The sequence below is a fragment of the Oncorhynchus kisutch genome, linkage group LG12 (genome assembly GCF_002021735.2).
Source record: "Oncorhynchus kisutch isolate 150728-3 linkage group LG12, Okis_V2, whole genome shotgun sequence".
Taxonomy (NCBI): domain Eukaryota; kingdom Metazoa; phylum Chordata; class Actinopteri; order Salmoniformes; family Salmonidae; genus Oncorhynchus; species Oncorhynchus kisutch.
Genome location: NC_034185.2, coordinates 4,762,949 through 4,783,199, shown reverse-complemented (window position 1 = coordinate 4,783,199; position 20,251 = coordinate 4,762,949). Strand labels below are relative to the sequence as shown.

Sequence of the window (20,251 nt, the reverse complement as noted above, 5' to 3'; positions counted from 1 at the left end):
AACTTCTTACAGCGTTACCTCGTGAATAACCCTTTTCAGGTTTCAGCACTAGATTTCAATTTGTGAAAGGGGCATACTCATAATGGTAAAACTAAATTGGCCCCCACAGGCACAACCAGTGCTAAACAACCTCTATGTCAGGCAGTGTCAGAGGAAGGCCCCCCCCAAAAAATCCAAGACTCCGGCCACCCAAGCCATAGACTCTCCTACCAACCAGCAAACTGTACCAGAGCATTGGCTTTTGAACCAACAGGCTTCGAGACAGCTTCTACCCAGAAGCCATAAAACTACTAAATAGTGAATTAATGGTTACCCAGACTATCTGCACTGACTTATACACACACACTCACCAGACTATATACGGTGCATTCGGAAAGTATTCAGACCCCTTAACTTTTTACACATTTTGTTACGTTACAAATTTATTCTAAAATGATTCATTTGTTCCCCCCCCCCCCTCATTAATCTACACACAATACCCCATAAAGATAAAAATATATATAAAAATAAAATATATATATAATTTTTTGCACACGTGTTAAAATAAAACTGAAATATCACATTTACATAAGTATTCAGACCCTTTACTCAGTACTTTGTTGACGCACCTTTGGCAGCGATTACAACCTTGAGTCTTATTGGGTATGACGCTACAAGCTTGGCAAACCTGTAACTGGGGAGGTTCTCCCATTCTTCTCTGCAGATCCTCTCAAGGTCTGTCAGGTTGGATGGGAAGCGCCACTGCACAGCTATTTTCAGGTCTCTCCAGAGAGTGTTCGATCAGACTCAAGTCCAGGCTCTGGTTGGGCCACTCAAGGACATTCAGAGACTTGTCCTGAAGTCACTCCTGTGTTGTCTTGGCTGTGTGCTTAGGGTCGTTATCCTGTTGGAAGGTGAACCTTCACCCCAGTCTGAAGTCCTGAGCAGATTTTCATCAAGGATCTCTGTACTTTGCTCCGTTCATCTTTTCCTCGATCCTGACTAGTCTCCCTGTCCCTGCCGCTGAAAAACACGCCCACAGCAAAATGCTGCCACCACCATGCTTCACCGTAGGATTGGTGCCAGGTTTCCTCCAGACGTGACACTTGGCATTGTGAAAAATAGTTCAATCTTGGTTTCATCAGACCAGAGAATCTTGTTTCTTTTAGATGCCTTTTGGCCAACTCCAAGTGGGCTGTTGTGTGCCTTTTACTGAGGAGTGGCATCCATCTGACCACTCTACCATAAAGGCCTGATTGGTAGAGTTCTGCAGAGATGGTTGTCCTTCTGGAAATTTCTCCCATCTCCACAGAGTAACTCTAGAGCTCTGTCAGAGTGACCATCATGGTTCTTGGTCACCTCCCTGACCAAGGCCCTTCTCCTCCAATTGCTCAGTTTGGCCGGGCAGGCCAGCTCTAGGAAGAGTCTTTGGTGGTTCTTCCATTTAATAATGATGGAGGCCACTCTGTTCTTCTTGGGGACCTTTAATGCTGCAGAAATGTTTTGCTACCCTTCCCCAAATCTGTTCCATGACACAATTCTGTCCCGGAGCTCTATGGACAATTCCTTCAACCTCGTGGCTTTGTTTTTGCTCTGACATGCACTGTCAACTGTGGGACCTTATATAGACAGGTGTGTGCTTTTCCAAATCATGTCCAGTCAATTGAATTGACCACAGGTGGACTCCAATCAAGTTGTAGAAACATCTCAAGGATGATTAATGGAAACAGGATGCACCTGAGCTCAAAGCAAAGGGTCTGAATACTTATGTAAATAAAATATTTGATTTTTTATTTGTAATACATTTGTAAACATTTCCAAAAATGTATCGCTTTGTCATTATGGTGTATTGTGATGTCAATATTTTTATTTAACTAGGCAAGTCAGTTAAGAACAAATTCTTATTTTCAATGACAGCCTAGGAAGTGAGTGAGTTAACTGCCTTGTTCAGGGGCAGAACAACAGATTTTTTTCCCTGTCAGCTCGGGGATTCGATCTTGCAACCTTTCGGTTACTAGTCCCAACGCTCTAACCACTAGGCTACCTGCCGCCCCATGGTGGGGTATTGTGATGTCATTATGGGGTATTGTGATGTCATTATGGGGTATTGTGATGTCATTATGGGGTATTGTGATGTCATTATGGGGTATTGTGTGTAGATTGATGGATGAAATAAGGTAAACATCTCTCATCTTAGAAAAAGGCTGTAACGTAAAACAAAAGTCAAGGGGTCTGAAAACTTACCGAATACACGGTACACACAAACATCATTTACTTTGATACACTGTTCATTATTTTACTAATACCTAGTCACGTTACCCTGCCTTCCATGGACATATCTACCTTATTATTATCTATACTAATACCTAGTCACGTTACCCTGCCTTCCATGGACATATCTACCTTATTATTATCTATACTAATACCTAGTCACGTTACCCTGCCTTCCATGGACATATCTACCTTATTATTATCTATACTAATACCTAGTCACGTTACCCTGCCTTCCATGGACATATCTACCTTATTATTATCTATACTAATACCTAGTCACGTTACCCTGCCTTCCATGGACATATCTACCTTATTATTATCTATACTAATACCTAGTCACGTTACCCTGCCTTCCATGGACATATCTACCTTATTATTATCTATACTAATACCTAGTCACGTTACCCTGCCTTCATGTACATATCTACCTTATTATTATCTATACTAATACCTAGTCACGTTACCCTGCCTTCCATGGACATATCTACCTTATTATTATCTATACTAATACCTAGTCACGTTACCCTGCCTTCCATGGACATATCTACCTTATTATTATCTATACTAATACCTAGTCACGTTACCCTGCCTTCCATGGACATATCTACCTTATTATTATCTATACTAATACCTAGTCACGTTACCCTGCCTTCCATGGACATATCTACCTTATTATTATCTATACTAATACCTAGTCACGTTACCCTGCCTTCCATGGACATATCTACCTTATTATTATCTATACTAATACCTAGTCACGTTACCCTGCCTTCCATGGACATATCTACCTTATTATTATCTATACTAATACCTAGTCACGTTACCCTGCCTTCCATGGACATATCTACCTTATTATTATCTATACTAATACCTAGTCACGTTACCCTGCCTTCCATGGACATATCTACCTTATTATTATCTATACTAATACCTAGTCACGTTACCCTGCCTTCCATGGACATATCTACCTTATTATTATCTATACTAATACCTAGTCACGTTACCCTGCCTTCCATGGACATATCTACCTTATTATTATCTATACTAATACCTAGTCACGTTACCCTGCCTTCCATGGACATATCTACCTTATTATTATCTATACTAATACCTAGTCACGTTACCCTGCCTTCCATGGACATATCTACCTTATTATTATCTATACTAATACCTAGTCACGTTACCCTGCCTTCCATGGACATATCTACCTTATTATTATCTATACTAATACCTAGTCACGTTACCCTGCCTTCCATGGACATATCTACCTTATTATTATCTATACTAATACCTAGTCACGTTACCCTGCCTTCCATGGACATATCTACCTTATTATTATCTATACTAATACCTAGTCACGTTACCCTGCCTTCCATGGACATATCTACCTTATTATTATCTATACTAATACCTAGTCACGTTACCCTGCCTTCCATGGACATATCTACCTTATTATTATCTATACTAATACCTAGTCACGTTACCCTGCCTTCCATGGACATATGTACCTTATTATTATCTATACTAATACCTAGTCACGTTACCCTGCCTTCCATGGACATATGTACCTTATTATTATCTATACTAATACCTAGTCACGTTACCCTGCCTTCCATGGACATATGTACCTTATTATTATCTATACTAATACCTAGTCACGTTACCCTGCCTTCCATGGACATATCTACCTTATTATTATCTATACTAATACCTAGTCACGTTACCCTGCCTTCCATGGACATATCTACCTTATTATTATCTATACTAATACCTAGTCACGTTACCCTGCCTTCCATGGACATATCTACCTTATTATTATCTATACTAATACCTAGTCACGTTACCCTGCCTTCCATGGACATATCTACCTTATTATTATCTATACTAATACCTAGTCACGTTACCCTGCCTTCCATGGACATATCTACCTTATTATTATCTATACTAATACCTAGTCACGTTACCCTGCCTTCCATGGACATATCTACCTTATTATTATCTATACTAATACCTAGTCACGTTACCCTGCCTTCCATGGACATATCTACCTTATTATTATCTATACTAATACCTAGTCACCAGACCCTGCCTTCCATGGACATATCTACCTTATTATTATCTATACTAATACCTAGTCACGTTACCCTGCCTTCCATGGACATATCTACCTTATTATTATCTATACTAATACCTAGTCACGTTACCCTGCCTTCATGTACATATCTACCTTATTATTATCTATCCTGATGTCTAGTCACGTTACCCTGCCTTCATGTACATATCTACCTTATTATTATCTATCCTGATGTCTAGTCACGTTACCCTGCCTTCATGTACATATCTACCTTATTATTATCTATCCTGATGTCTAGTCACGTTACCCTGCCTTCATGTACATATCTACCTTATTATTATCTATACTAATACCTAGTCACGTTACCCTGCCTTCATGTACATATCTACCTTATTATTATCTATCCTGATGTCTAGTCACGTTACCCTGCCTTCATGTACATATCTACCTTATTATTATCTATACTAATACCTAGTCACGTTACCCTGCCTTCATGTACATATCTACCTTATTATTATCTATACTAATACCTAGTCACGTTACCCTGCCTTCATGTACATATCTACCTTATTATCTATACTAATACCTAGTCACGTTACCCTGCCTTCATGTACATATCTACCTTATTATTATCTATACTAATACCTAGTCACGTTACCCTGCCTTCATGTACATATCTACCTCAAATACCTTATTATTATCTATCCTGATGCCTAGTCACGTTACCCTGCCTTCATGTACATATCTACCTCAAATACCTTATTTTTATTATCTATACTAATACCTAGTCACGTTACCCTGCCTTCATGTACATATCTACCTTATTATTATCTATCCTGATGACTAGTCACTTTACCCTGCCTTCATGTACATATCTACCTTATTATTATTTATCCTGATGGCTAGTCACGTTACCCTGCCTTCATGTACATATCTACCTCAAATACCTTATTATTATCTATCCTGATGTCTAGTCACTTTACCCTGCCTTCATGTACATATCTACCTCAAATACCTTATTATTATCTATCCTGATGTCTAGTCACTTTACCCTGCCTTCATGTACATACTGTATCTACCTCAAATACCTTATTATTATCTATACTAATACCTAGTCACGTTACCCTGCCTTCATGTACATATCTACCTCAAATACCTTATTATTATCTATCCTGATGTCTAGTCACTTTACCCTGCCTTCATGTACATACTGTATCTACCTCAAATACCTTGTACCTCTGCACATTGATCTGATACTCCCTGTATATAGCTCCACATTGATCTGGTACTCCCTGTATATAGCTCCACATTGATCTGGTACTCCCTGTATATAGCTCCACATTGATCTGGTACTGGTACTCCCTGTATATAGCACCACATTGATCTGGTACTCCCTGTATATAGCTCCACATTGATCTGGTACTCCCTGTATATAGCTCCACATTGATCTGGTACTCCCTGTATATAGCTCCACATTGATCTGGTACTCCCTGTATATAGCTCCACATTGATCTGGCGCTCTGCTAGGCGCAAGAAGTATGAATATCCTGACTTCTACGGAGGCCGTATCAGTCAAATGCTGTATGGTCACCACAGATTCCACAATGACCATAAAATAGGCTTTTAGTGATTTACGCCTTGTGCACAACGGTTGCGTCAAAATGTATGTGTTCCAGCAGAAGCCAATTAAATTCATTGGGAGGGACTCTGCACTGCTGCAAATCACCAGCCGGACTAGTGTGCAGTGTGGCATGCTTTAGATTTATTGAACTTGTGTGTTGTTTTGTCTACCAGTAGTAAACCACCTTAGAAGTTCCTCATGTGTAACGCGATTCCTTTTGTTGTTATGCGGCGCGTGGATTGTGAAGACTAAGTCAAATGTACCGTATGGCAATAACCACATGGCGTTATGCTTGATCTGGTAATGTGGTGCGGGAGGCGCCGTACAGAGTGTGTGATGCAATTGCCGAGCCTTCAGATGCTTGTTGCCAAATCAACTCTCCATAACGGAGATGCCGTGCGCCCCGCATAGCCCCACATCAACATGATTGTTTTTGACGGTAGGTGGGACCGGTACATCCTATACAAACACATTTCCTAAACAACAAACACGGGAGAACTTTGACTAAAGGCCTCATCTGAACAAGTTCCCATAAATAAACAGATTTCTATATCTCGTGTAGGGTATTTTCTATTTATTTTTAACACGAAAATGAGTTTGAACTCCTGGAAAGAGATCGGGGAGGTAAAATAGGGATTAATGCGGAGGAGGTCAAAGGAACATCGACCGTGGATTGGCGCACATTCAGGAAATCTGCTGTAACAATGTGGATATCCGTCATGATTGATGTAAAAAACTAAAGTCCGATTTAGATATATTTGGCTGTTTTAGCTGCATAACATTTAGAAGGTGACCCTTTTCGGGATTTAGAAGAAGTGACTGCTAACTCCCGTTTGTATCAGCTGTTAGCATAGCTAGCATACAGAAATCGGTGGTGGTAGTAAAGTTGTTTTTAACTGTAATGCAGTTGATTGATGACATAATGTATTGGGGTTGGCATCTATACAAGCATTATACTCCGATTTATAATCTCAATATAGTGGGAAATACAAAATGTAGGCTAATTTTGCTGGAGGGGGGCAATGAAGAGATTCGGATATTTCCCCCCATGGCTTCTCCGATGTTTTTGGTTGACCTCTTTACAGTATCTATGGAAACGCAAGCTTGCAACAAGAAGTGGACGCAGTTGCGGGACAAGTTCGCAAAACCACAAAAAAATATATGTATAATCAAAAGGTTGAAATGGAGATGCATGTGGGAAATCACCTTTTTACTTGATGCCATCTTGGCTGAGCTCCTATGTCAAGCACACGGGAATTGGAGTCCAACATCTCAGAAGTAGTAAGGTATTATTTCGCTTAGCCAGTTGCTTGTCATTAGCTGGCTGGCTAAAGAGATTAGCCCTGAGTGGTGCGTTTTAGGAGGAACTACCCGAAGCACAATAGGTATGAATGCTCTTAATTTTTGCGGAGGCCACGTTACTGTAGAAGCTGTATGGACACTGCAGACGCTGGATGGACCATACAATCTCTCACTCACACACACACAGCCTCCACTCCTTAATAGCCTACAGCTGCTAGCTCTGTGCCTCTCTCTAATCAAATCGTATTTATCACATGCGCCAAATACAACTAGCTATATACAGGGAGTACCAGTACCAGATCAATGTGGAGCTATATACAGGGAGTACCAGTACCAGATCAATGTGGAGCTATATACAGGGAGTACCAGTACCAGATCAATGTGGAGCTATATACAGGGAGTACCAGTACCAGATCAATGTGGAGCTATATACAGGGAGTACCAGTACCAGATCAATGTGGAGCTATATACAGGGAGTACCAGTACCAGATCAATGTGGAGCTATATACAGGGAGTACCAGATCAATGTGGATCTATATACAGGGAGTACCAGATCAATGTGGATCTATATACAGGGAGTACCAGTACCAGATCAATGTGGAGCTATATACAGGGAGTACCAGATCAATGTGGAGCTATATACAGGGAGTACCAGATCAATGTGGAGCAACAGTACCAGTCAAACATTTGGACACCTACTCATTCAAGTTATTTTTAATTTTAAAATTTGACTTTTCTACATTGTAGAATAATAGTGAAGACATATAAACTATGGAGTCATGTAGTAACCAAAAAAGTGTTAAACAAATCAAAATATATTTTGGATTCTTCAAAGTAGCCACCTTGACAGCTTTCCACACTCTTGGCATTGTATCAACCAGCTTATCCTTCTTGGTCAAATATCCCTTACACAGCCTGGAGGTGTGTTGGGTCATTGTCCTGTTAAGAAACAAATGATAGTCCCACTCAGCGGAAATCAGATGGGAAGCGTATCGCTGCAGAATTCTGTGGTAGTCATGCTGGTTGAGTGTGCCTTGAATTCTAAATAAATCACTGATAGTGTCACCAGTAAAGCACCCCCACACCATCACACCTCCTCCTCCATGCTTCACGGTGGGAAATACACATGCGGAGATCATCCGTTCACCCACATCACGTCTCATGAAGACATGGCGGTTGGAACCAAAAATCTCATTTGGACTCATCAGACCAAAGGACAGTTTTCCACCGGTCTAATGTCCATTGCTCGTGTTTATTGGCCCAAACAAGTCTCTTCTTCTTATTGGTTTCCTTTAGTAGTGGTTTCTTTGCAGCAATTCGACCATGAAGGCCTGATTCACTCAGTCTCCTCTGAACAGTTGATGTTGAGATGCATCTGCTACTTGAACTCTGTGAAGCATTTATTTGGGCTGCCATTTCTGAGGCTGGTTACTCTAACTAAGCCTCTGCAGCAGAGGTAACTCTGGGTCTTCCTTTCCTGTGGCGGTCCTCATGAGAGCCAGTTTCATCATAGCGCTTGATGGTTTTTGTGACTGCACTGCACAATTGTCTGGATTGACTGACCTTCATGTCTTAAAGTATTGATGGACTTTCTTTTTGCTTATTTGAGCTGTTCTTGGCACAGCTCAAATTAAGCACTGGACTCATCGCTAAAACAGTCCAACCTAAATTCCATCGCTATCAGGGAACCAGGCCAATAACCAGGGCTGTTATGAAGTTTGGTCGACTACCCATCAGTGCCATTCATTTGCACAGTTTTGGATCGGATTACCGTGAAAAACGGTCGCAGGGAATTTGACTGCGGTCATGACTTGTGACTGCCGTTGTGGCGGTAATACAGTCACCACAACAGCCCTTAGCCTGGAGATAGCAAACAGCCCTTAGCCTGGAGATAGCAAACAGCCCTTAGCCTGGAGATAGCAAACAGCCCCATCATACCTGACATGATAAAATAACAAAGGAGCCGTCTAAAGCCCAACAAGGCACGTGTCTAAAGCCCAACAAGGCACGTGTCTAAAGCCCAACAAGGCACGTGTCTAAAGCCCAACAAGGCACGTGTCTAAAGCCCAACAAGGCACGTGTCTAAAGCCCAACAAGGCACGTGTCTAAAGCCCAACAAGGCACGTGTCTAAAGCCCAACAAGGCACGTGTCTAAAGCCCAACAAGGCACCAGTCTAAAACCCCAAAAGGCACCAGTCTAAAACCCCAACAAGGCACCAGTCTAAAACCCCAAAAGGCACCAGTCTAAAACCCCAACAAGGCACCAGTCTAAAACCCCAAAAGGCACCAGTCTAAAACCCCAACAAGGCACCAGTCTAAAGCCCAACAAGGCACGTGTCTAAAGCCCAACAAGGCACGTGTCTAAAGCCCAACAAGGCACGTGTCTAAAGCCCAACAAGGCACCAGTCTAAAGCCCAACAAGGCACGTGTCTAAAGCCCAACAAGGCACCAGTCTAAAACCCCAAAAGGCACCAGTCTAAAACCCCAACAAGGCACCAGTCTAAAACCCCAAAAGGCACCAGTCTAAAACCCCAACAAGGCACCAGTCTAAAGCCCAACAAGGCACGTGTCTAAAGCCCAACAAGGCACGTGTCTAAAGCCCAACAAGGCACGTGTCTAAAGCCCAACAAGGCACCAGTCTAAAGCCCAACAAGGCACGTGTCTAAAGCCCAACAAGGCACGTGTCTAAAGCCCAACAAGGCACGTGTCTAAAGCCCAACAAGGCACGTGTCTAAAGCCCAACAAGGCACCAGTCTAAAGCCCAACAAGGCACGTGTCTAAAGCCCAACAAGGCACGTGTCTAAAGCCCAACAAGGCACGTGTCTAAAGCCCAACAAGGCACGTGTCTAAAGCCCAACAAGGCACGTGTCTAAAGCCCAACAAGGCACGTGTCTAAAGCCCAACAAGGCACGTGTCTAAAGCCCAACAAGGCACGTGTCTAAAGCCCAACAAGGCACGTGTCTAAAGCCCAACAAGGCACGTGTCTAAAGCCCAACAAGGCACGTGTCTAAAGCCCAACAAGGCACGTGTCTAAAGCCCAACAAGGCACGTGTCTAAAGCCCAACAAGGCACCAGTCTAAAACCCCAACAAGGCACCAGTCTAAAACCCCAACAAGGCACCAGTCTAAAACCCCAACAAGGCACCAGTCTAAAACCCCAACAAGGCACCAGTCTAAAACCCCAACAAGGCACCAGTCTAAAACCCCAACAAGGCACCAGTCTAAAACCCCAAAAGGCACCAGTCTAAAACCCCAAAAGGCACCAGTCTAAAACCCAACAAGCCACGAGTCTAAAACCTAAAAAGGCACGCAACAAGGCACGTGTCTAAAACCAAACAAGGCACGAGTCTAAAGCCCAACAAGGCACCAGTCTAAAGCCCAACAAGGCACCAGTCTAAAGCCCAACAAGGCACCAGTCTAAAGCCCAACAAGGCACCAGTCTAAAGCCCAACAAGGCACCAGTCTAAAGTCCAACAAGGCACCAGTCTAAAGCCCAACAAAGCACCAGTCTAAAGCCCAACAAGGCACCAGTCTAAAGCCCAACAAGGCACCAGTCTAAAGCCCAACAAAGCACCAGTCTAAAGCCCAACAAGGCACCAGTCTAAAGCCCAACAAAGCACCAGTCTAAAGCCCAACAAGGCACCAGTCTAAAACCTAAAAAGGCACGCAACAAGGCACGTGTCTAAAACGAAACAAGGCACGAGTCTAAAGCCCAACAAGGCACCAGTCTAAAGCCCAACAAGGCACCAGTCTAAAGCCCAACAAAGCACCAGTCTAAAGCCCAACAAGGCACCAGTCTAAAGCCCAACAAGGCACCAGTCTAAAGCCCAACAAGGCACCAGTCTAAAGCCCAACAAGGCACCAGTCTAAAGCCCAACAAGGCACCAGTCTAAAGCCCAACAAGGCACCAGTCTAAAGCCCAACAAGGCACCAGTCTAAAGCCCAACAAGGCACCAGTCTAAAGCCCAACAAAGCACCAGTCTAAAGCCCAACAAGGCACCAGTCTAAAGCCCAACAAGGCACCAGTCTAAAGCCCAACAAGGCACCAGTCTAAAGCCCAACAAGGCACCAGTCTAAAGCCCAACAAGGCACCAGTCTAAAGCCCAACAAGGCACCAGTCTAAAGCCCAACAAGGCACCAGTCTAAAGCCCAACAAAGCACCAGTCTAAAGCCCAACAAGGCACCAGTCTAAAGCCCAACAAGGCACCAGTCTAAAGCCCAACAAAGCACCAGTCTAAAGCCCAACAAGGCACCAGTCTAAAGCCCAACAAAGCACCAGTCTAAAGCCCAACAAGGCACCAGTCTAAAACCTAAAAAGGCACGCAACAAGGCACGTGTCTAAAACGAAACAAGGCACGAGTCTAAAGCCCAACAAGGCACCAGTCTAAAGCCCAACAAGGCACCAGTCTAAAGCCCAACAAAGCACCAGTCTAAAGCCCAACAAGGCACCAGTCTAAAGCCCAACAAGGCACCAGTCTAAAGCCCAACAAGGCACCAGTCTAAAGCCCAACAAGGCACCAGTCTAAAGCCCAACAAGGCACCAGTCTAAAGCCCAACAAGGCACCAGTCTAAAGCCCAACAAGGCACCAGTCTAAAGCCCAACAAGGCACCAGTCTAAAGCCCAACAAAGCACCAGTCTAAAGCCCAACAAGGCACCAGTCTAAAGCCCAACAAGGCACCAGTCTAAAGCCCAACAAGGCACCAGTCTAAAGCCCAACAAGGCACCAGTCTAAAGCCCAACAAGGCACCAGTCTAAAGCCCAACAAGGCACCAGTCTAAAGCCCAACAAGGCACCAGTCTAAAGCCCAACAAAGCACCAGTCTAAAGCCCAACAAAGCACCAGTCTAAAGCCCAACAAGGCACCAGTCTAAAGCCCAACAAGGCACCAGTCTAAAGCCCAACAAAGCACCAGTCTAAAGCCCAACAAGGCACCAGTCTAAAGCCCAACAAAGCACCAGTCTAAAGCCCAACAAGGCACCAGTCTAAAACCTAAAAAGGCACCAGTCTAAAACCTAAAAAGGCACGCAACAAGGCACGTGTCTAAAACCAAACAAGGCACGAGTCTAAAGCCCAACAAAGCACCAGTCTAAAGCCCAACAAGGCACCAGTCTAAAGCCCAACAAGGCACCAGTCTAAAGCCCAACAAGGCACCAGTCTAAAGCCCAACAAGGCACCAGTCTAAAGCCCAACAAAGCACCAGTCTAAAGCCCAACAAGGCACCAGTCTAAAGCCCAACAAGGCACCAGTCTAAAGCCCAACAAAGCACCAGTCTAAAGCCCAACAAGGCACCAGTCTAAAGCCCAACAAAGCACCAGTCTAAAGCCCAACAAGGCACCAGTCTAAAACCTAAAAAGGCACGCAACAAGGCACGTGTCTAAAACCAAACAAGGCACGAGTCTAAAGCCCAACAAAGCACCAGTCTAAAGCCCAACAAGGCACCAGTCTAAAGCCCAACAAGGCACCAGTCTAAAGCCCAACAAGGCACCAGTCTAAAGCCCAACAAGGCACCAGTCTAAAGCCCAACAAAGCACCAGTCTAAAGCCCAACAAGGCACCAGTCTAAAGCCCAACAAGGCTAGTATGCAGGTTAAGCAGATATTTTTGGCAGTATTTGAACAATGAAAGCTCTAAATATGTGTTATGAGTAGTGCTGTGCGTGACCCTAGAATGGCAACAAATTAATCCTGTGGTTTTAATTGGCTTTCTCTAATCTCATGGTTACATACTCAACCAAACTAGGACCGAACTGACAGTGAAGTAGTCCAATTTGTATAACTTTTCATTTAATTCAGCACCGCATCAAAATACCGTTATAGAAGATATTGTAAAAAAAAAAATCATACCAGCATGTATATTACCCAGCCATACTTTGACTCCGACTGTTCTAGGTTTGGTGGTCTCCAGAACATCTCAAATGTGTCTGGCAATGCAAGATTTATTCAGCGGTAAACGTTTTGACCTCCACGCTTCTATCATGGATCTCGGTTATAAAATTGATTTGATTTCAATCGCCCATCATTTACATTACGTTTTAGTCATTTAGCAAGACGTTCTTATGCATACATCTTCATACCTTTTTTGTACTGATTAAGGCCTTGATTTAGGCCTAACAATTGTCTAGTTAAGATGAGATGCTCTACATCTCAAGTTATACACTGCTCAAAAAAATAAAGGGAACACTAAAATAACACATCCTAGATCTGAATGAATGAAATATTCTTATTAAATACTTTTTTCTTTACATAGTTGAATGTGCCGACAACAAAATCACACAAAAATTATCAATTGAAATCAAATTTATCAACCCATGGAGGTCTGGATTTGGAGTCACACTCAAAATGAAAGTGGAAAACCACACTACAGGCTGATCCAACTTTGATGTAAAGTCCTTAAAACAAGTCAAAATGAGGCTCAGTAGTGTGTGTGGCCTCCACGTGCCTGTATGACCTCCCTACAACGCCTGGGCATGCTCCTGATGAGGTGGCGGATGGTCTCCTGAGGGATCTCCTCCCAGACCGGAACTAAAGCATCCGCCAACTCCTGGACAGTCTGTGGTGCAACGTGGCGTTGGTGGATGGAGCGAGACATGATGTCCCAGATGTGCTCAATTGGATTCAGGTCTGGGGAACGGGTGGGCCAGTCCATAGCATCAATGCCTCCCTCTTGCAGGAACTGCTGACACACTCCAGCCACATGAGGACTAGCATTGTCTTGCATTAGGAGGAACCCAGGGCCAACCGCACCAGCATATGGTCTCACAAGGGGTCTGAGGATCTCATCTCGGTACCTAATGGCAGTCAGGCTACCTCTGGCGAGCACATGGAGGGCTGTGCGGCCCCCCAAAGAAATGCCACCCCACACCATGACTGACCCACCGCCAAACCGGTCATGCTGGAGGATGTTGCAGGCAGCAGAACGTTCTCCACGGCGTCTCCAGACTGTCACGTCTGTCACATGTGCTCAGTGTGAACCTGCTTTCATCTGTGAAGAGCACAGGGCGCCAGTGGCGAATTTGCCAATCTTGGTGTTCTCTGGCAAATGCCAAACGTCCTGCACGGTGTTAGGCTGTAAGCACAACCCCCACCTGTGGACGTCGGGCGCTCATACCACCCTCATGGAGTCTGTTTCTGACCGTTTGAGCAGACACATGCACATTTGTGGCCTGCTGGAGGTCATTTTGCAGGGCTCTGGCAGTGCTCCTCCTGCTCCTCCTTGCACAAAGGCGGAGGTAGCGGTCCTGCTGCTGGGTTGTTGCCCTCCTACGGCCTCCTCCACGTCTCCTGATGTACTGGCCTGTCTCCTGGTAGCGCCTCCATGCTCTGGACACTACGCTGACAGACACAGCAACCCTTCTTGCCACATCTCGCATTGATGTGCCATCCTGGATGAGCTGCACTACCTGAGCCACTTGTGTGGGTTGTAGACTCCGTCTCATGCTACCACTAGAGTGAAAGCACCGCCAGCATTCAAAAGTGACCAAAACATCAGCCAGGAAGCATAGGAACTGAGAAGTGGTCTGTGGTCACCACCTGCAGAACCACTCCTTTATTGGGGGTGTCTTGCTAAATGCCTATAATTGCCACCTGTTGTCTATTCCATTTGCACAACAGCATGTGAAATGTATTGTCAATCAGTGTTGCTTCCTAAGTGGACAGTTTGATTTCACAGAAGTGTGATTGACTTGGAGTTACATTGTGTTGTTTAAGTGTTCCCTTTATTTTTTTGGAGCAGTGTATTTCTGTCCAACAAAACCAACCTGTCTGAATAAAGCTGTAATTAATTTAGTACCAACCTGAGTACTTGTCGTCCAAGCCTAGGATCTTGTCATGGCCGGGGTCACCAAACTCAAGGTCGTGTCCCAGAAGGAAATCTGCCTTCAAGGTCAGGCTTCCTGGAGCTACAATGGTTAATACACCATCTTCAGAATCCACTGAAACACAAAAAAAACGTTATTTATATTCGTCAGGGAATTAATACTCAAGTATAATAATCTAGTATAATAATCTAGTATTAATAATCTAGTATTAATAGTATAATCTAGTATTAATAATTTAGTATAATAATCTAGTATTAATAATCTAATCTAGTAATAATAATAATCTAGTATAATAATCTAGTATAATAATCTAGTATAATAATCTAGTAATAATAATAATCTAGTATTAATAATATAGTATTAATAATCTAGTATAATAATCTAGTATAATAATCTAGTATAATAATCTAGTATAATAATCTAGTATTAATAGTATAATCTAGTATTAATAATCTAGTATTAATAGTATAATCTAGTATTAATAATTTAGTATAATAATCTAGTATTAATAATATAATCTAGTATTAATAATCTAGTATTAATAATCTAATCTAGTAATAATAATAATCGAGTATTAATAATCTAGTATAATAATCTAGTATTAATAGTATAATCTAGTATTAATAATTTAGTATAATAATCTAGTATTAATAATCTAATCTAGGAATAATAATAATCTAGTATTAATAATCTAGTATTAATAATCTAGTATTAATAGTATAATCTAGTATTAATAATCTAGTATTAATAGTATAATCTAGTATTAATAATTTAGTATAATAATCTAGTATTAATAATCTAGTATAATAATCTAGTATAATAATCTAGTATTAATAATCTAGTATAATAATCTAGTATAATAATCTAGTATTAATAATCTAGTATAATAATCTAGTATAATAATCTAGTATTAATAATCTAGTATAATAATCTAGTATTAATAATCTAGTATAATAATCTAGTATTAATAATCTAGTATTAATAATCTAGTATTAATAGTATAATCTAGTATTAATAATTTAGTATAATAATCTAATATTAATAATCTAATCTAGTAATAATAATAATCTAGTATAATAATCTAGTATAATAATCTAGTATTAATAATCTAGTATTAATAATCTAGTATTAATAGTATAATCTAGTATTAATAATTTAGTATAATAATCTAATATTAATAATCTAATCTAGTAATAATAATAATCTAGTATAATAATCTAGTATAATAATCTAGTAATCTAGTAATAATAATAATCTAGTATTAATAAACTTGTATAATAATCTAATATTAATAATCTAGTATTAATAGTATAATCTAGTTTCAATAATCTAGTTTAATAATCTAGTATTAATAATCTAGTAATAATAATAATCTAATAATAATAATCTAGTATTAATAATCTAGTATTAATAATCTAGTATAATAAAATAGAGTTTCCTAGAAAATAGCTTTATATGAAGGTTAGGATGTGAGGAAGTATGAATATTAATCAAGCCATGTTTTCCTAGCCTTACTGACAGAAATGTTAATTGATAAAGCCAGTGACTGATGTGTTGTACTATGAATATTACAGAATATTCAATAGTCAAAGACACCACCTGCCAGTAATTTCCAAGACAGTCTGCCACAATTAAAGGGATACTTCGGGATTTTGGCATTTTATTTATCCGTTATTTTACCAGGTAAATTGACTGAGAACACGTTCTCATTTGCAGCAACGACCTGGGGAATAGTTACAGGGGAGAGGAGGGGGATGAATGAGCCAATTGTAAACTGGGGGCCAGATTGGGAATTTAGCCAGGACACCGGGGTTAACACCCCTACTCTTACCGTAAGTGCCATGGATCTTTAATGACCTCAGAGAGTCAGGACACCCGTTTAACGTCCCATCCGAAAGACAGCACCCTACACAGGGCAGTGTCCCCAATCACTGCTCTGGGGCATTGGGATATTTTTTTTAGACCAGAGGAAAGAATGCCTCCTACTGGCCCTCAACACCACTTCTAGCAGCATCTGGTCTCCCATCCAGGAACTGACCAGGACCAACCCTGCTTAGCTTCAGAAGCAAGCCAGCAGTGGTATGCAGGGTGGTATGCTGCTGGCAAATGACTGGAAGTCTACAGGTATTTTGTTTTTTAACCTTTATTTAACTAGGCAAGTCAGTTAAGAACAAATTCTTATTTACAATGACGGCCTACCCCGGATGATGCTGGGCAAATTGTGTGCCACCCTATGGGACTCCCAATCACAGCCGGATGTGATTCATTATGTATGGATTAGGTATGTAGACTTCCAGCCATTGGCTCGGGAAGGTACCACTAACTTCCTTCATACTGGACACAGAGACATGAAAATTGTATCCACAAGTTTATCTGACTCTGGGGAAGTAGTGCCAAAATCCCAAAGTATCCCTTTAAAGGCCTTCTGAGTGAACTAATACTCTGCTGCCCTCTAGTGGAGAATGTGATACATGACAGTACATGAGTCAGTGGCTGCCTCCCTGTATAATTCAGAGCCATATGGGGCCCTGGTCAAAAGTTGTGAATTATCTAGGGAAGAGGGTTTGCCTAGCTATCCATTCCAGACTCCTTGTTCGGGCCAAACGCTACACCATGTTCACGGACGTTAGTTTCTTCTCCGCAATGAGTGAATCCCCGAGCTGACAAGGTAAAAATCTGTCATTCTGACCCTGAGCAAGGCAGTTAATCCACTGTTACCTGCGGAAGACACATTTCAGTTGGACAACTGACTAGGTATCTCCCTTTCCGAGAGTCTTCCCCCGACCCTTCACCGAATGCCAACATATTCGAGGCCGTCTGATTTCTCCAGAAACCAATGGGTTTGGCAAGAGCCAGTCACACAGGTGGGTAAAGCTGCGATTTTTTTGAAAATCAGTCATTGGCTTTGATACTCTGATTGGTTAGAGACGACCAAAAGCGTTGAGGACTTTGTCTTGTACAAAACGGCCCTCGTGCCCCTCGAAAAACCACAAACAACTTCAATGACGTCAGGCTCAGACTGAAGTATGTAGCGAACGACAGCAGAAAAGAAAATAATTTAGTGTGAGTCGTCAGGCTAGACTAGGGTACCATTTGAGACGTAGCCTTAATTGGTCTTTGACCATTGGAGAGGAGGTTTAGTTAAGGCAGTAGCCAATGTTAATGACGAGATCCCATCTGCTGCCATCGAAGAGAAACCAAGACGCCTGGTAAAGTGTTTCTATGATGTTTCCCGTATCTTAAATCATATTCAAGTCTTTCCTGAATTGCCATCTCCTCACCACCTCCTCAAAACACATTGGAAGGAAGGACCGCCGACATTTTTCCTCCAATATTGGTGAGGAGGCGAGGCGATTGGATGTGATGTAATCACAGGAAGTCAAATTGGGACAGAGCCACTTCCGGCATCTTACCTAATAAGTCATTTCCTGACTGATAGTTAAAAATAAATAAAAAATTCTTACACGTGTTCCTCAAAGATTATAAAGTGAAAACAACTGTTTAAGCATAGCCAGGTTCTCCAGTAAAATGTCCATGTGGGGACAGATTGTTTGTGTCCATTTCTATGTCTCTGGCATTTGTTGGTCTCTAGCTACATGAACTTGATGATCCCCCCCTCTTCAGCGTGTTAGAAAGTGGTCACCATTAGTTCCCACCCTACAACTGGTCCAGTAAACAAAATTCTCTAGTGAATGAATACAGTTGTTCCTGTATTTCATATTTGACCATCTGCTCTCATAAAGGAAACGTTCAAACCAGAGCACAAAGATCAGGAACGTCATTAGCATAACATGCATGTTGCCCTCTAGAGAATAGATCAACGTTTGAGCCCTTACACTTGACAGGTTGAGGATTCTGTTGTTTTCTTCTTGGCATCTTCCGGTCAGCCTCTCTCTTCTGCCACCTCTTCTGAAAGACCACTGGAACTATCAGCTCATTCTGTTTTTATCCATGAAACCGCTTCTCCAGTGGTTCTAATAGTCACACAAACACAGATACATATCGATGACAATCAACCGGACATGACAATGCATTTTCAAACAATTCAGGCATAATTAGCCCAAGCTATGTCTATTGCCCTGGTATGGGCATTTATTAGTTAGCTACCTAGCTAGCTAGCAAACCAAACGTGTGATACACGGACCTGCCAGCTCCACACCAATGATTAAAATGCCATTTTAAACAACTAACGCTAGTTAGCGAGCTAACGTTAGATGGCTTGATAAGTAGAGTATGATAATGCAGGCAGATCGAATCGCTGGCTATCGTGTGGGTGTTGTTGCAGCTTGCTCCTGGCCCTTAATGATCCTTTGTAGACAGCTAGCCAGCTGGTTAATGATGTTAGCTAACGAATACACAACGTTTCCAGGCTAATTTGTCTGAAAGAGCAAACAAAACAATGACGTGAGAATTATAGCTAGCCAATGTTAGATATGTATGTCCGGTTTGTTATATATGAAGTACTCTGAAAGCGTGATAGTTAATAATAGCGTGAAGGTTAACATTAGTAGCTAGTTAGCTAAACAGCAAGTACAGTATGTGCTAAATTAGCCAGCTAGCTAACGTTAGCTATCAAGCTACCTTTTATTTACAAAGCTACATTTAGTAAATAACCCTCTCGATTGTAGCCAGTAAAGCTCCATGTACCCGTGCATAAACGAGACCTAAATTACCGTGTCTATATATCCGCCATTTCTTTATCTGCAGCGGCGACAAAGAAAGGCAATTAATATTGTTTTTCATAACTTAATTGTTTTTTTTATTTCCATTGTATACATTCGCTTCCGCTGTTGTACGTATTTCCGCTTCCTAAATTAATTTCCGGTCGTTTGAGTCATGGTACTTGTAGTTATTTTGTGTTTCTAATAATTTTAGCCATGTGAAATGTATATTTTTGTGTATTTCATGTGCTGTGACAGGAGAAGAAGACGTTATTATATTCTTATACATTCTTATTCGATCTCTTAAAATGTATGTTGGGGAATTTATCAAGATCGCACATTTTAACCTACTTTATGGGGAAGTTTGAGGTTAAGCCTGATGGTTGCAGACTTCTACGCTACATTTTTGGGCAATTGCGTGACACTTAATGTTTAACCCATTTGAAAATGAATGAACGAGGCTGTGTTGTAACGTTTGACGAGGCTGAGATATTTATGAATCGGAGAGTGATCCCGTCGGTCTATG

At 41.8% G+C, this 20,251-nt stretch overlaps 1 protein-coding gene across 2 annotated transcripts in view; it reads right to left on the bottom strand.

The window, feature by feature from the left end:
• LOC109881473 (zinc finger protein 513) overlaps positions 1 to 19,847 on the bottom strand; it is a 38,680-nt gene extending 18,833 nt beyond the window's left edge. The window contains exons 1-3 of one of the 2 annotated variants that reach the window (XM_031836750.1): positions 19,738 to 19,847; positions 18,901 to 19,038; positions 15,041 to 15,178 (exon numbers count right to left, since the gene is read on the bottom strand). In XM_031836750.1, the coding sequence (XP_031692610.1) occupies positions 15,041 to 15,178; positions 18,901 to 18,940 (178 nt within the window). In that variant the 5' untranslated portion in view covers positions 18,941 to 19,038; positions 19,738 to 19,847. Of the gene's footprint in view, positions 1 to 7,154; positions 7,450 to 15,040; positions 15,179 to 18,900; positions 19,039 to 19,737 lie in introns of those variants that run through there. The other variant, XM_031836751.1, reaches the window with a different exon arrangement.
• Positions 19,848 to 20,251: the final 404 nt, after the last annotated feature.